We start from the raw sequence: 17,568 nt of genomic DNA on the forward strand, positions 1-17,568 counted from the left end.
TGTAAATGAGAGTGAGACTAAGAAGGTCTGAGAGAGTGAGAGAGAGAGAGAGAGAGAGTGAGAGCGAGTGAGAGTGAGAGTTTGAGTAATGCAGTGTGTTTGTGTGGAACGTGACGGCTCATAAATCAAGGTGGTGAGAGTGGCCGCCATGTGCTCCTCGTCACCTCTCACTCTCTCTCTCCCTTTCCCTCTCCGTCTCTCTCCCTCTCCCTCTCTCTCTGACTGGCGCAGGTGAGGAGGATCAGGTGACGACGAGACGAGGCGAGACCAACACGTCACAAGTCAAGAATAAAAGTGTTGGTTATTTATTTATTTATTTATTTATTTATTTATTTAACACTGCACACTTGACGGCTTAACCCTTTCACCCTATACTTACATAACCTCACCTCTCATTGCTTGTCCTTCACCTTGGCATCACCCCGCAGCTCCCCCGCCACCCTAACGTCACCCTCACCTCCACCATTTTCTTTGTCTATTCACTGCACAGCTTGTCCTTTCATCCTGTACTTACATAACCTCGCATCTCATTGGTTTCCTTCACCCTAACCCTTCCTCGCACCTCCCCCGTCACCCTAACGTCACCCTTATCTCCACGACCTTTTTAATTCAGACTGTCCCTTTCACCCTAGACCTAATTTCATCTACCTTATCGCTTATCCTTCACTCTAACCCTACCGCACATCTCTCCCACTTCACCCTAACATCATTCATATCTCATAACCTCCTCTTTACACTTCACTTCTTATCCCTTTCATCCTGTATTTCACTTAACTTGTCCCATCGCTCATTCTTCTTCACCTTAACCCTACCTCACATCTCTCCCACTTCACTCTAACATCACCCTTGTCTCCACGACCTTCTCTATTCACTTCACAGCTTATCCCTTTCACCCTGTATTTAACTTAACCTGTCTCATCGCTCATTCTTCACCCTAACCGTACCTCGCACATCTCCTTCACCCTCCCTTCACCCTCACCTCACCCTCACTTCCACGACCTCCTGTAGCGAAAGGTTCTGTCCAAATGGCAGCGATGGTGGATTTTTTTTTTTTTAGCTATTTCTATATCGCCGTGTCCACCCTTGCCTCCCCCGCTGCGTGGTGACTGCCCCCGCTGAGACCCTCCTGCCGACCCGCCGCCGCGCCGCCAGGGGGACCAAGAGCCGGCCAACATTGCTGCTGTTTCCTCCTCTTCCTCTTCTACTCCTTCTACTCCTTCTCCTCCTCTTCCTTCTCTCACTTGTCTTGTTTGCAGGTGAGCATTCATATCGTCGGGGGAGACATGGTGGTGTTTTCAGGGGCAGACTTTGCTTTTCTTATTCTTTTTCTTTTTTTGTGTGTGTTGTTGTTGTTCTTGCGTTCATTATGTTTTGTTATTGCTGTTGTGTTTTTTTTTTAATCTTGTTTTATTTTCTTTTTCCTCGTCGTTTTCTTGTTGTTTTCCTCTCGTTTCTTGTCTTCCTTTTTTTTTATTCTTTTCTTTTCGTCTTCTCTTTTTATCTTTTGTTTACCTGGTTTATTCTTCTCTTTTCTTTCTTTTTTTTCTCCTCCTCCTCTTCCTTCTCCTTCTCCTCCTCCTCCTCCTCCTCCTCCTCCTCCTCCTCCTCCTCCTCCTCCTCCTCCTCCTCCTCCTCCTCCTCCTCCTCCTCCTCCATCAATTACTACTTCAATTATCTGACTTATTATAACCCCAAACAGACTAAGCGGCATTTAGTAGACCAAACATTGACTATACAAGATTTCGAGATGGCCAAATTTCTACACCAGCCGAGTGAAGTTAGCTGAGATTAGTTTTACTTCTTCCTCCCACGCCCTGATACCGCACCTGGAGCCGTCACTATACGAATGAAGCCCTTTTGTTGTATACCTGTACTTTCACACAATTTAACCCTTCAACACTAGGACACATTTTTACCATGAGTTTTTGGTATTATTAAACGATTTTATTGACATTAGGAAGGATCTATGGAGAGTCAGAAGATTAATAGCCAGAGTCTTCACTATTTCAATCCATCCCATAAGTTTGTGAAGCTGTATAAAATCACCAAATAGTAAGTAGAATGAATATGGAAACGTGTCATGGTACTGAAGAGGTTAAAAGAAAAACGTTGAATCCCTTGGAAAGATATAATGAGGAAAAACCCGCCATAATATTCGACCCTTCTCCCCGCGCCTGTCCGCTCACACCCTCCTGACGCAGCGGGAGTCCAGCGGGGAATGTGGCCGCCAATAAGGAGCGTGAAGGCAGCAGTTCTCGTAGTACTTTACCGTAAAGGTTTCCAATACGAAGGATCGGTCAGCGGCGCCTCCAGGCCTTACAACCGATAACCCCGCGGCTGCCTGGCGACTCCTCACGTTTCGCAAGTTTAGCTGACGGTCCTTTTCTCTCTCTCTCTCTCTCTCTCTCTCTCTCTCTCTCTCTCTCTCTCTCTCTCTCATGAACTCCTTAGCGTAAACTACTTTCCTTTTACTCTCTCTCATTTCTTATTTCGTCTCTCTCTCTCTCTCTCTCTCTCTCTCTCTCTCTCTCTCTCTCTCTCTCAATGGTCTCACGTCTCTCGCTCTTCTCTGTACGTACTTTGCGAACAGCTCTATCGAAAACCGACTCACTAACGCTTTTACTAGAAGAGCGAGCACGTCTGTTAAACGCTCCGCCGCCTCCTCTCCGCTGCTCTCACTGTCTCCTAAAACTGAAACGGGGCAAAACATTTCTTTTTTCTCCACTGCAGTTTTCCTTTCCTTTCTCCTTCTTTGGCGGGTTATTAGTGGAGCTCCCGACACTGGCCAGAAACACAAGCTGCTGTCTTCTTATAAGTATTCGTCAGTGAGAGGGCGGTGGGACTTAAAGGTCTTGAGGAGGAAGCAAAATGAGGAGACTGAAGAAAAAAGAAAAGGGAAAGCTGCGTTCTTTGTTCACAGGGAAGAGTTTACAAAGGCTGTCCGGATAAGGATGGGTTTTCTTTATTTCCTTATCTCAGGAGCACACACAGGCAAGTCAGAGGCATGCATACAGCCATTCACTTGTGGTATTTAAACAGTATTTTTCTTTCTTCTCTCTCTTTCTTTCTGTTTATCTCTCTCTCTTTCTCTCTCTCTCTCTCTCTCTCTCTCTCTCTCTCTCTCTCTCTCTCTCTCTCTTGTGTCTCCCGCGCTGTCTCTGAAAGGAAGGAGTTGCGCTGTTTAAGTCAAGGGTCAAGCAACATTTTTTTTTGTTTATCCTTTAATCTATTTGTGTAGTATAATGACATTCCCTTCGTGACTTGGCAGGGAAGAAAACTCATTATTCTTTGTAGTTTCCATGATTTATTTTTTTTTATCACGCACCGAAAAATTTCCTATTCTTAGTTTACGTATTTGGAATTGGTGTTGTGTGTGTGTGTGTGTGTGTGTGTGTGTGTGTGTGTGTGTGTGTGTGTGTGTGTGTGTGTGTGTGTGTGTGTGTGTGTGTGTGTGTGTGTGTCCTCTGGTTAAGAGGATATTTTCATAGTGTAAGCACGTAGGTGTAGATTCATTCACTTTCTCTCACTCAATATTCCACATTTACTTTCTTTATTCTCCCTCGCTAACTTTACTGGGACACATTTTTACCTTGAGATTTGGCTATGATTAGACCATTTCATTGACATTAAGAAGCGTCTATGAAGATCAGAAGAGTAATGGCCACTGTCTTCACTATTTCAATCCCCTATATAGATTTCTGAAGCTGTATAAGATCACCAAACAGTAAGTAGCATGAATATGGAAACGCGTTATGGTACTCTAAAGGTTAATGCTCAGATTACTGTCTTATACTCACTTCTATACGTCACCATATTTATTTATTATATTTTTTCCTGGCTTTCTTTTCCAATACGATTATTTCTTGGACCCTCGCCATCTCTCTGAAACTTTCCTCACTTTACTGTCTTTTGAGTGTGGGGAGTTTGGTTCATTGCCGCCACAACACGCCCAGAGGAACGTCACCACAAGACTCCTGCACCGCGATGCCTTGAATTCATCACAATAGCCTTAAGTCTTTCAGATACCACAGACTATAAGAATGTACATTAATCACTTCAGTACCATGACGCGTTTACTATTCTTTCTGCTTACTATTTGGTGATTTGATACAGCTGCAGAAACTTATATGGAGGATTAAAATAGTGAAGACTCCAGCCATTCATCTAATCTCCATAGACACTTTCTAATGTCAATAAAATCGTCTAATCACACCAAAAGATTCATGATAAAAATGCGTTCCAGTACTGAAGGGGTTAATTTGAATACCAGAGACAGACAGACAGACAGACAGACAGACAGACACAGAGAAACCCCAAGATAACAAAGTCTGCCTCTTAATTTATCTTTTTCCTCATAACTCGGCTTTCTCTCCAGCTGAAGACATTACTATTGGCACGTAAAGTGAGTGAGTCGTGCGGCGGCTTATCTGATGCTGCTCTAAACACACAAAGCGGTATCTAGGCATCACCACTCGGCCACTATGCTGGTGAGGGAGTCGAAGGAGGAGGAGGAGGAGGAGGAGGAGGAGGCGGTGCAGCTGTATAGGAGCATATGCAGTGTCTCCTGAATGAGTTGTCTTAATCGCCATCACGTCACGTCCTCTCTCTCTCTCTCTCTCTCTCTCTCTCTCTCTCTCTCTCTCTCTCTCTCTCTCTGGTTGTTTTAGACTCCTAGAGTTGTTATTTTCCTCTCAGCTTATCTGTCTGTCGCCTCCTCCTCCTCCTCCTCCTCCTCCTCCTCCTCCTCCTCCTCCTCCTCCTCCTCCTCCTCCTCCTCCTCCTCCTCCTCCTCCAATGACCACTTCTGACAGGCATCCCCACGTGGAGGAAATAGAAAAAAAAAAGAATAAGAAAAACAAGGAAAAGGAGAGAAAGAAGAAGATGGAGAGGACATCTTTCTTCTAACCCTTCCTTCTTCCCTTCTTCCTCATCATCATTATCCTTCACCCCTTCCTTATTTGCTCCCACTTCCCCTCTTCAGACACTCGTGTGTGTGTGTGTGTGTGTGTGTGTGTGTGTGTGTGTGTGTGTGTGTGGTGTTAGGTGTGTTAGGAGAGATCAGTTTTTCCCTCTTCACTCAACGGCGTGTCCTTTGAGGCGCCGCGAGACACAGAGGCACTTCGTCGAGAGAGAGAGAGAGAGAGAGAGAGAGAGAGAGAGAGAGAGAGAGAGGGGGGTGGATGTTAAGACTCACACGCACAAAAGGGAGAAAGAAAGAAATGAAGGAGTGGTAGGGTCGGGGAAGGAGGAGGGGCCGGCAGTAGAGAAAGAGAGAGAGAGAAAGGAAAAAGAGAGAGAAAAAAATTAAGTCTCCCGTTTGAAGGTGGAGTCCAGAGGGGGAGGAAAGACAAAAGAAAAAAAAGAAGGAAAAAAACGTGAAATGGTTAGGGAGTAAAGAGACTTGACTTCTTTCTTTCTTCTCTCTCTCTTCTTCTTCTTCTTCTTCTTCTTCTTCTTCTTCTTCTTCTTCTTCTTCTTCTTCTTCTTCTTCTTCTTCTCCTTGTTCTTGTTATTGTTCTTCTTGTTCTTGTTCTTTCTTTCTTCCTTTCTTTCTTTTCCTTTTTGTTTCTTTCTTTTCTCTATTTTTTGTTCTTGTTCTTGTTTTCTTGGTCTTTTCTTCTTGTTTTGTTCTTCTCTTTCTTCTTACTATCTTTCTTCTTCTTCTTCTTCTTTTCTTCTTCTTCTTCTTCTTCTTCTTCTTCTTCTTCTTCTTCTTCTTCTTCTTCTTCTTCTTGTTATTGTTCTTCTTGTTCTTGTTCTTTCTTTCTTCCTTTCTTTCTTTTCCTTTTGTTTCTTTCTTTTCTCTATTTTCTATTCTTGTTCTTGTTTTTCTTGGTCTTTTCTTCTTGTTTTGTTCTTCTCTTTCTTCTTACTATCTTTCTTCTTCTTCTTCTTCTTCTTCTTCTTCTTCTTCTTCTTCTTCTTCTTCTTCTTCTTCTTCTTCTTCTTCTTCTTCTTCTTCTTCTTCTTCTTCTTCTTCTTCCTGCTGCTGCTCTTGTATTTTTCATTTTTTCCTGCTTAAGAGTGAGTGAGAGGGAGAGAGAAAGAGAAAGTGTAGGTATACTAATGAGTCCCTCTCTCTCTCTCTCTCTCTCTCTCTCTCTCTCTCTCTCTCTCTCTCTCTCTCTCTCTCCAGTATACATCCATTTTTATCCACTCTTCACATACGGAGACATACACACGCGTACTTGTATGATTAGCATGGCGTGGGTCTCCGGCTGAGCGAGGGAGGCACTGTAAGACTGGCTGGCAAAAAGCAGATAGGGTGGTGGGGAAGAGGAGTGTGTGGATGTGTGGAGGACTGCAGTGGTGGGGGAGTCAGTGGAGAGAAGATGGTGGTGAGGAGACGGTGGATTGACAGTGGATAAGAGAAGCGTGTGGATGTGGAGGACTGCAGTGGTGGGGGAGTCAATGGAGTGAAGACTGTGGTGGAGAAATGGTGGATTGAGAAATTAATACTCGCTTGTAATTTTTTTTTTTTATGTTAGATGGGAAAGCTGGCTAAAAAGCAAAGAGGTATAAAGAAATGCCCATTTGAATTGTCAGTCCCCTTGCAGCTTCAATAGGGTTAGCTAAAAGGAAGGGATAAATGTCTTTTAATACCGGTTGCTTTCTTCTTTTATTCTTTTAGTTTTTTATTCTTCACTTATTTTTCTCTACTTTGCATCTTTTTGTATGACTAAGACTATTTGTTTGTGTGCCTGCTCACAGTTTTAGAGGGCAGTCATCCAGCTTGTACTGAAATATCTCGTAATGCTGAGCTACACAGTAATAACGTAGTATCCCAATCAGAAATATAGAAAATGTACTTAATTTAAAGAATACGTGATTTTGTATGGGTAACTTATATTTGTTTTTAGGTCATACTCATTATTATCGTTAGTTTCTTCCTTATTCACCAGAGACTCAAGTTAAGAAAAGCCTGTGAGTGCTTTTCGTCTCACCTTCCCTGCAGCAGGACTCGCCGCTAAACAGAACTTCTGACAGCGTATTTTTCCCCACTTAAAAGTTTTAATTGAAAGGGACCTCGCGTGAAGAGAGTTTGGTCCTTCGACTTCTCTTTCATATTTATCTGGGAGAGAGAAAAAAAGTTCTGGAGAATTTTGAATGACTGTGTTGTGAAGAGCTTCGTGACCAGTGTGTCTGTGGTTGGGGGCAGTATGGGAGGGGAGTGGGAGGCCAGGAAGTGCACGGAGTATTGTAGTCTGTCTCCTCTAAAGTGGTTCCTGGGTCTCGGTTTGAATGGTGCCCCAGGGAATGCGTGGATGTCAGATCTCGAGGAAAACCGCGAACTATCCTTGTCATAAGTGCGTTGATCAACAGAAAACAAGTACTATTCACATCAAATCAATTACGTTATCAACAAGCTACAGTATGTTTGAAATCCAGGAGCGATTTTACAGTAGACAAACTATACTAGACACATTCCTACCAATATCGCTCGTTGTTGTTTGTGTAGGTGGGGATGGTGGTGGTGGGGCCTGTAATGGTGGTGGTACTAGCTAATCTCTATACATAATATATAATATAATCTCTATACCCAATCTAACCTAACCTAACCTAACTAAATCTGACCCTACCCATTCATACCACCCTTTCTTTGCCATCCCTCCCCTTCTTCAACCATTTCACTGTATACCCCCACCTTACAAAAAACCTTCCCTACCACTACAAGTAACCTCTTCTTTTTTCCAGTAGGTTCTCACCTCCTCCCTCCTAACCTGGTGCACGCTATAACTTCCCCTCTCTCCTCCCTGTCCTGCTCTCCCTGTTCTGCCCCCTCCCTTCTCTCTCTCTCTCTCTCTCTCTCTCTCTCTCTCTCTCTCTGGTAAAGGCAGTCAAAGGGGTCTCAAAGTGTACGTGTGTTTAGGTTTGCAATGTTCCTGAAGCGTCATTTGTCTCCTCGCAGGTCACTTTCTTGGGAACCACACGGTGCTGGATGTGGTGCGAGCAGCGGGCCTGGCGGTGCAGCACGTGGGGCCCGAGACGAGGATCAAGAGGTGAGATGAGTGAGATGAGGAGGAGGAGGAGGAGGAGGAGGAGATTAAGTGCATGTATAATACAGAATAAATTATCATTCATCTTTCTAATCTTAATGTTTTGTTTAGATTATGTGAAGAATGTGTGTGTGTGTGTGTGTGTGTGTGTGTGTGTGTGTGTGTGTGTGTGTGTGTGTGTGTGTGTGTTGCGAGATAAGGCTGGAGTTGATGGATTAATTTGATAATGCCCAGGCTGTATAGTAATGGAACTAGCTCTCTCTCTCTCTCTCTCTCTCTCTCTCTCTCTCTCTCTCTCTCTCTCTCTCTCTCTCTCTCTCTCTCTCTCTCTCTCTCTCTCTCTCATGTTTATTCTACTTACTTATTTTCTATGGCATTAAAACAAATCATCAAAATGTTTATGAAATTATCTCAGCACACCTAGTGATACATTTGTCCTCATTATACCACCTAAGATAACTGTACTGAATTATTTAATCCTCGAAAAGAAAGCATTCATTTACTAATCATACACCCATTACTTGTACTCACTTTTTTTTAGGGATCAAAATAAGAATTAATCCAATTATCTAACCAGTATACCTGCTATTATATTTGTCTTCATTTCAGCAATTAAGATAACACTTCTAGTATATTTCACCTAATAAAACAGCGAAGTTATTTATTTGCTCATCACACGTGTTGGCTGCTCTCGCTTCTTTAATTAACAAACCAACGGGACAGGCGTGTGCTCGTTAGCTGGGCGCACCTTTATCAGTTCCCCAGGCGTTCTAATTGCTCCCCATCACTGTCCATCTGTTGTCTTCTCGCTTAAGTCTCAAAGCTGCGCAGGGATAGAATTCTTGGGAAGCAACGAGGCAGTGCTAGATTCTGACCATAGCTGTCCCTGAGTGAGTCTCTTCTGGTCTTTCGTTGTTCTTTTGTCATTCTTCGCGTGTGTTCGTGGTAGTGTTACTCTGAAGGACAGGAGGTGGTGTTATGGTTCCTGTGTGGAGGATCGCGTGTAGCTGGTGTGTGTTGCTCTCTCTCTCTCTCTCTCTCTCTCTCTCTCTCTCTCTCTCTCTCTCTCTCTCTCTCTCTCTCTCTCTCTCTCTCTCTCTCTCTGAACACGTCTGAGTCAGATTCATCACACTCTATTGCTTGTGTTTCGTCTCGTTTCGTCACTCCAAGGCAAAAGACACGCCACCCGTTAATGCACAAATCAGAGTACACCACTTCATCAGTCATATCCCATCACTCACTCGTGTCGCAACGCTCTCCTCACGCACTCTCCCCGCCCTGCCCTGCCTCTCACGGGCCTGCTCTGTCTTTCTCCCCCACCAGACACAAGCGGAAGCGAGGGGGCCACAGGGGCGGACTGGTGCCGGAACCCTCGGTGCTGAAGGACTTCACGAGCACCCTCGACGCACGCCACCAGCACGACCCTGCCTTTGCCAAGTACGTGTATGTGTGTGTGTGTGTGTGTGTGTGTGTGTGTGTTTACCAGTCTTGAATATCACGTGTCTGACTCGTGACCTGCAGCTACAGCCCCCCAGGAACAGCTTAGGGCTCATGATAGCCGATCTGTGGGTGAGGTGGAGACTATTAGCATGCCGCACACACAATCCTTTCGCTCAGGGAGGACAATAACTATTAGCACATCACTGAAAAGTCCCTAGCGTCGTGAATATACTCTAAGGTGTGTGTGTGTGTGTGTGTGTGTGTGTGTGTGTGTGTGTGTGTGTGTGTGTGTGTGTGTGTGTGTGTGTTCCATCCTCAGTATTGGGAGACTCTTAATGAGAGTCTCAAAGGCGGTGATCAGACAGACAGCAGGAGAGGCGTGGTGGCTTAAGGAGCTGATGTGTCACTGATATGTCTACGCCTCGTGTATCAGGCGAGTCCTTACTGACCTGACGGCCTTCTCCTGCACCAGGTTCCTGTCGGAGCAGACTGCGGGGGGAGGGAACAGGTGGCGCATGGGCACCCCCACCACCACCCAACCCTTCAGGAAGCACGCCCAGTTCAACGACCTCTGGGTCAGGATAGATCCCGAGCCGCCGATGTGAGTGTTCCCTTTCACCCGGCTGATCAAACTCCATTCTGTCCTTATTGGTTGGTGGATTCAGGACCTAACCACATTTTAGGTGTATGTTCCGTATATTACTCTTGATAATGACGACTTTTCCTTTAAACTTTGTACCACTCACTGATATGAACAAGTTGACGTCCCTGTGCTCCCCGCAGGTCTTATGATCAGCACTCGTCTGACTACCACGAGGCAACGACTAACGAGCCAGTGGACCCCCGCGACGAGGAGCTGGTGCGGGAGTCCCTCAGGGTGTGGTACGGCCTGCCCGCCGCCACACGCTCCGCCTCACCCCGCACCGCCCCTCCTGCACCCACCGTCCTGCTGCTACTGCTGCTGCTAAGTGTCCTCCTCGCGACCCGCCTGTCACTACCTCAGCCACTGTGAGTCTCTTCTTGAGTGAGGAACTTTATTAAGACGCAGTGAAGGTTAGAATAGTCTTTTCTCTCAGTTGTGAAGTTTTTTGCGTTTGTATAGCATTGTTAGGACGTTACAATGCAGTCACTGGAATATTGTTGCCGTTTCGTTATTCGAGGCAAACAAGACTATAAGGGAGAAGTAAAATGTGGTTAGTCTCTCTCTCTCTCTCTCTCTCTCTCTCTCTCTCTCTCTCTCTCTCTCTCTCTCCTGTAGTCACACTTTTTTTTAAAGTTTGGTTCTTATTTTTTTTACATTATCTCTCCATTGGACCCTTGACTTACCTACACACGACATGCGAACAAATACCAACTCCTCTTTTTTATTATTCCCGTGTCATTTATCTCCTCGTCACGCTTAGGCTGCACATGTTTGACGAGAATCAGCGGTGTCTTGTTTGTATGACTCCCTTATCGCTCCTCGCTCCTCTCCTCGGGCCGGGGAGAGAGCTGGTGCGTTGCGTTAATGATCGTGTTAATTCCCAACCATCCTGTGTCGCTGTGTGTTCCCTGTCTGTTATTCTGTCTACAATTCCCATGGTGTGTTGCTGTGTATGCTTAAGACTGTACCACACAGTGACTGTCCTCATCCCTCAGGTTCTCTCAGCACTCTTCTCTGTGCATCCTTCCCAGTTTCTTCCCGGTATACAGTCAGTGCTACAAAGATGCCAATGGGACATTTTTCTGCCACTGTTTTAATTACTAAGTGTCTCCACATATAAATTTAATTTGAGTTATATTTTATTTCAGAAACTTCTCCTGCCGGTGATGTCAGAGTGCCGCCCGCAGCTCCGCTCTCCTCGGCAGTACAAGTCCAGCTGCCGCCTGCCACACGCGGACTCCAGGCTGGGTTGGCGGCGCCGTCCCGTACTTTGCCGTCAGCTGCTGCCACCACTTGGATAGCTGTCCCTAGACTGCTAACAAATTTTATATGTTCATTAGGAAAGGAGTGTTTATAAAGTGTGTAAAATAAGTTTTGGCTTGCTTGACGAACAGCTGTTCACAAAGATAATAAACAGTACAGCACACGCTTGCCAACAGATGAGTGTGACACGCTGATGTAATGTCTGCGCCAGCCTATGTCAGGACTGGGCTGCTGCCTTCGCCGGGTGTCAAGGGTGTCTGTGTCAGGATGCCGTGCTTTGACAGGAAACGAGTGTGGGTAATAGGTAAAGGCTACTCATTTGTTAATGTGACAGGAAATACTAGAGCTATAAAAAAAAATATCATGACTTACTCTCCCAATCTTTGGCAAGAAAATCACGATGGATGCCGCTTCTTGATTCATCCGTCCTCTGTGTGTAAAGCATAACCGTGTTCGCCTGATTCGCCGTGGCCTGGTGGTTGCTTGGACCTGCATGGCGTGAGCTGAGTATTTAGGTGTCTTCCAAATTTGTTGTGGAACTGAAATATTCGGAAAGGAACAATCCGATTTTTTCTCTTTTGTTTTCATAAGAACAATGGTCAGACTTACTATGGTAAGCCCGTGGATCTGTGCTTATCAATGAGTGCTTATACATTTACATAAAACTGTGTCGCCCAACGGCTGCTGACTGCCGAAGTGCGTGCGTCCCTCAGTACAGATCTGGCTGATGGATCTGAATAAATGGTGTGGTGAGAAGGCCAGCCGAGTGCTTCACTCTGCCAGACTTGAAGCTGTAGTCTTGGGACACTCCTCGCGAAAACCGAGAGCAAAAATAAGAGAGAGTATACCAGGCGCCAGGCCAGCGAAAAAAAAAAAAAATTATAATAGCAAATAGATTAATAAAATAAGCAAGTCCAACTGATGTTACTGGACGGCTGGTGTTGATGGAATACGTGCCATAGGTAGTGGTGGAGGCATGGCTGTGCTACTGCCGGGGTTGTGGCTAAACCTGGCATGCAGTATCCCAGCAGGTTTCCTCGCCACCCGGCAATGAGGCGAGGTGAACTGTCAAGTGTTGGCATTTGACTATCTTTCCTTATTCCCTTTCTGTTCCATGGGGAGCCTTTCCCATACCCCTTTGTATGCGGTAACCACGGGCTCCGTGGCTGAATGTAAGTGTAAATAAAGATCCTCGCGTCGTCCGGGCCGAGACTGTGCCGGAGCCGTAGCACCACAGGAGGCGCTGCGCTGCTCGCCAAGAAGCACTTTGGTTAAGGCTGTCTATGTTTTTCTCGCTTCTGTGGCGCTGTCAGACGGGCGTGGGTACAGCTGTGATGCCCCACATTGGGGCGAGGACTGTAGGCCCGTGTTATATACCTCAGGACAAGCGGGGCCGCGTAAATGTGTATATTTGCATATTCGTAATACTAACTTATGTGTAGACGTTTTTTCCTTTATGCATGAAACATATTTTTCTCGTGTATTTTTTCGTGTGCTTAATATGGATGAATGTCATAATTTAGTTCCCACTTCAAATGTTTTCATAAATAACAAATTCTATAAGAATTCATCGATTTAGTGCCTCTGGCAGGACGAGTTTGAGGAACACATGATTATGAATATTAAACTTGACTAAGGAAAATATGGGTAATGGGGAAAATATATATACAAAATACAAACAAAAGAGGCATAATAGTGCACATGAGGTCTGTGGCGGCTCCGTCCTGCCAACGCTTCTGGGACAGCAGGCGAGAGAAGGCGTCCCTCCTGTCAGATGAGAGACTCGTCAGTTCCATGTTGGTCTGCCCTCGCACACCCACACAGCAGGGAGCAGTGAAGGATGTCTGTGATGCGTCCTCAGTGCTGATTTGCAAAATTATCATGGCTTGTCATGTGAGAAATAAAAGCTGGATTATACGTAACTTACATATTAATTAATGCCAGGGTGACATATTTTGTGTAATGGTATCCAGAAAAATAATGGTTCTTATAGACTTGGTCACGCTTATCAACTTGGTGTCTCAAATTGATTTTTAATGTGAAATATTTCCTTGTGTGTAATTTGATTAGGAAAAAAAATGTATTATTCTCAGTAAAAGTCATAATGCATTGTCGTTTCTTTTTTTTTATGTGTGTGTGTGTGTGTGTGTGTGTGTGTGTGTGTGTGTGTGTGTGTGTGTGTGTGTGTGTGTGTGTGTGTGTGTGTGTGTGTGTGTGTGTGTGTGTTTCGATGGACGTTTATCCCATTCTTTTAGCTAACTCTTTTGACCCTGTTGGGGAACCGGCACCTCAGTGGGCCTATTTTTTATATTTTGTTGCCTTTGACTGGTGTACCCTCTTACATAAAAAGAAATCACTGATGGGTAGGGAAGAGAGCTGGAACAGGTAAGCAACATGCATTTATGGAACAGCAACATCAAGAGCTTTGAAAGATAAGGTGGTTTATATCAGAAATCTATTTTTATAATGAATAAATAGACATATTGTCACTACTTATATACCGATCTCACATACTATATGATAAAAGAATATAGAACACAAGAACTATCACCTGTGTGGGAGGGATGAAGCTTTTCAAGGACATGTGCGGTTGTATTCCGCGTTTATCATTCTGCTCTGGAACATCATTCATTTTCTCTGATTATAGAATTTCGGCTTTAGTTATTTTTGTTTCTATTCAATTGCTGTGCAGGAATAAGGAATAAAACACCTCAGTCACAGTAGTGCCGAACCGAAACCTCTCGCCACCAGTTATTGTTATGAGACGAAGCAACGTGATGAGAGGTGACTGGTCTTATGTGTGCCTCCCCTCCACCATTTCCCCTGCCACCTCCCACTCCCGCACCACTGATGGCTGAGGGATGAAGAGAAACTGAACTTGCTGGTGGTATGAAGAAATGTGGCAGACTCAAGGAAGGTGAGTCAGTGGTGGTGAGGCGAGTGTGGAATGCAGAGGTGGTGGAGGGTGGAGTTATTTCACAGGAATGCCTGAGTTTATGCTTATGGGCGACTACTTAACTCATTTAGTACTGGGACGCATTTCTACATTGAGTTTTGGTTGTGACTAGACGATTTTGTTACATTAGGAAGAGTCTATGGATGTCAGAAGATTAATGGCCTTACCAGGATGAGGTCATCTGGGAAGAAGCTCCAAACACGCCAACACGCCACAGTAGAGTGAGATATTTTTAATAACAATAACGCAAGCCGATGCAAAATACTGTGGAATGTGTGTTGTAAGCAGTTATGAAAATTTGGTCAATTTACAGTTTCACCCAACTAACGATTTTCTGATGTGGCTTATGTGTTTCTGGTGACATATGTAGTGAATTGATTGATGTTCTACATCACTTCCGTCGCAAATGCGTAGTTTTCAACTTATGCCTACCTCTCATCCCCAACGATCTTGGGGGACCTGTGGGAAATCGGGGTTTTTGGGTGAGGGAGCATTAAAACGAGTAACGCGCGTTGCAAAACAGGTCCAAAATCAACAAACTCACACCAAAAATCTGTAAAAATACATAAATTACACCTTTGACGGCGGGAGAGGCGGCGGCTGACGCTGTTGTTGTTGTTGTTTTATTTTTACCAGCACGATGGCTGGATGGGCTTGTAGGAGCCCTACTAGACTTGGGTCTTGAAACCCAGGCCTTTGTGAAAGTGTAAGAGTGTCAAGGAAGGCAGAACCGCAGTTCCTGCCTTCCTTGACACTCTTTGCCTTGTCGGCTGACGCGAGCCTTGCTGTGTTATTGTTGAGCAGCGTTGCCAACGATTCGCTACATTTCTGGCTCTGTCCGCTATCTAGCGAAGCCCCCATCCCCTATCATCCTCTATTATCAGTAACGGGCATAACACTGCATATCATAATATGTAATATATATTATGATGCATTATATCATGTAATATATATATTATAGTATATAATAATGCATCAGTAACTTCCGGTTATTATTATTGTTACTGTTATGCCCGTTACTGATAATAGGGTAGGGGGGTCCGGGGGCCGTAGCTCCCCGTCTAGCAGGTTATTATGTTAGGTTAGGATAATTTTAGTGAAAATTATTCAGTAAGTCTTGGAGTTGAAGTTTGGGACATCGGGAATGAAATAAATTAACAACTACTCACTTAGAGCTTCATACATGTTTCGAAGTTTCGGTACAGTAATTTGCTTCGTGTAGGCTGTCTCATTACCAATCAGTATCAGAATGGCTACGTTGTGTGGTGGATGTTCCTACAACTACTGGAATTTTATCAAGGAGTTCTGTTTGGACGACAAAGCTGCAGTCCACTTTTAAAGAAGTCACGGTGTCCTTCCTTTACAAGTATAGTGTCCATCCTGCAAAGTTCCCTTTACCTATAGGTAAGACAGGCATTCTTGGTTTTGTGGCCGTTGGACCAAAATAGCTAAGACAAAGAAAAGAAGGCAGTGTAATTTTACTACTTCGGACTACAAAGGAACTTTTCTCGACGGAACTCATCTCAAACCTTCTGAGATAGTGTGTTTTGTTAACCATTGGCTTCAAAAACAATGGAATCTTGACACTTTTCTCAAGTGTTTGAACTGGGCTCCAAGTACCAGTGTCGACTGGCGGAGTTATTGCTCGGAGGTTACCGAGTGGTGGTTTGATAGTCAGGATGCTATTGGTGGTGAAGGGATTGAGGTGGTGATAGATGAAACCTTATTTGTGAAGCGAAAGTACGATCGTGGTCGCATGCTGAGGCAGCTTTGGGCATTCGGTGGTATTGAGCGAATCTCCAAGAAGTGTTTTATGGTGCCCCTTGTTGATAAGGATAGGAGTGCTGGTACGCTGATACTTATTATCAAACAATACATTCGATCTGGGAGTGTAATTTACAGTGACTCGTGGCATGCGTATTGCAAACTGTGCGATGAAGGCTATACACACTACATGATTAACCACAAACAATACTTTGTGGATCCCAGCAACCCCAATATCTACACTCAGAACATTGAGCGCCTGTGGTTGGACCTGAAGCAGTGGGCGAAGCGGCCAGGGTTGAGGAGCGAATACTTCAAGCAGTACTTTGCTCGTTATATGTTCCTTCATACATTCAAGGAAGACAAAGTTATCCACCATTTTTTCATCGAGGCCGCTCGATTGTACCGCCCACGTTTAACAGGCAGCGGCCATCTGGTAGTGATGGGCGAACCGAGTACTTTTTGCAAACCGAGTATTTCAATATTGATTACACTGTGAAACCGAGTAAACCGAGTACGAAATTATTACTTTTACTTTTCACTAACCTAATTTAACGTAAGGGAGAGAATCGTGTAAGAAAACTAATCTCTTGGTGTAGTTAGACTGAGGTTTTAACTTCTGTACAAGGTAGGCCGTATATCATGAGACCATGTTTCACTTGACTTTCAATGTTATTATAATATGAGAATGTGAATTACTACTACTACTGCTATTACTACTACTACTGCTATTACTACTACTACTACTACTACTACTACTACTACTACTACTACTACTGCTATTACTACTACTACTACTACTACTACTACTACTACTACTACACATAGGATTAAGTGTACGAATATTACAGACAAGCCCAAATTATCTCATCCCGCTTAGGAATCGAACGCGGGGCCTCTCAGTTGTGTGAGGAAGGTGCCGGAACTTGCCCACCAGTCCGTGAGCTGCTCTGCATTTGGCAGGACAAGGCGCTGGCCGTGAGGGACAGTGAATGGTGGAGATGAAGATACCGATAATAGTGATATCTATAGTAGCGAAGAGAATATTGTGTGTAGCCCCTCAGTAATCAGAGGTTAACTATTTAAAACTCGAGAGAGAAATAAAGAAAGAGGTGTCAGTTTAAGCACCTTCCGTCAATTCCTCATTAGGGTGGTGGAGCCTATTGTGGGTGGGCTTGGCAACCCCACCCAGCTGTTATGCAAAGGGAGCGTCGCGACACAGCGTCGGGCATTTACCTTCCCTATTATTACAAGAGTTTACTTACTTATAGTGGGCTGAGGGTGTCCATACTGAGACTTCTGAGACTTCACCCCATGATGCGAGAGAGTAAAACTCGAGAGAGAGAGAAATAAAGAGGGCAAGTGTCAAAGAGAGAGAGAGAAATAAAGAGAGGTGTCAGTCTAAGCATACACGCATTGACGTGTATGGAGGGCAGCAGTAGAGCTGCTCTGGAGTATTGAGAAGGAGGAGGGGTTTGATGTTTGATGTGCGACTCTACACTACG

General features: G+C 44.6%; 1 protein-coding gene across 2 annotated transcripts in view; it reads left to right on the forward strand.

Moving 5' to 3' along the window:
* LOC123520654 (metalloprotease TIKI1-like) overlaps nucleotides 1-13,453 on the forward strand; it is a 338,869-nt gene extending 325,416 nt beyond the window's left edge. For both annotated transcript variants that reach the window (XM_045283144.1, XM_045283145.1), the window contains exons 8-12: nucleotides 7,910-8,000; nucleotides 9,321-9,434; nucleotides 9,910-10,038; nucleotides 10,221-10,445; nucleotides 11,229-13,453. In XM_045283144.1, the coding sequence (XP_045139079.1) occupies nucleotides 7,910-8,000; nucleotides 9,321-9,434; nucleotides 9,910-10,038; nucleotides 10,221-10,445; nucleotides 11,229-11,247 (578 nt within the window). In that variant the 3' untranslated portion in view covers nucleotides 11,248-13,453. The remainder of the gene's footprint in view (nucleotides 1-7,909; nucleotides 8,001-9,320; nucleotides 9,435-9,909; nucleotides 10,039-10,220; nucleotides 10,446-11,228) is intronic.
* Nucleotides 13,454-17,568: the final 4,115 nt, after the last annotated feature.

This window comes from Portunus trituberculatus, chromosome 47 (genome assembly GCF_017591435.1).
Source record: "Portunus trituberculatus isolate SZX2019 chromosome 47, ASM1759143v1, whole genome shotgun sequence".
NCBI classification, from domain to species: Eukaryota; Metazoa; Arthropoda; class Malacostraca; order Decapoda; family Portunidae; genus Portunus; species Portunus trituberculatus.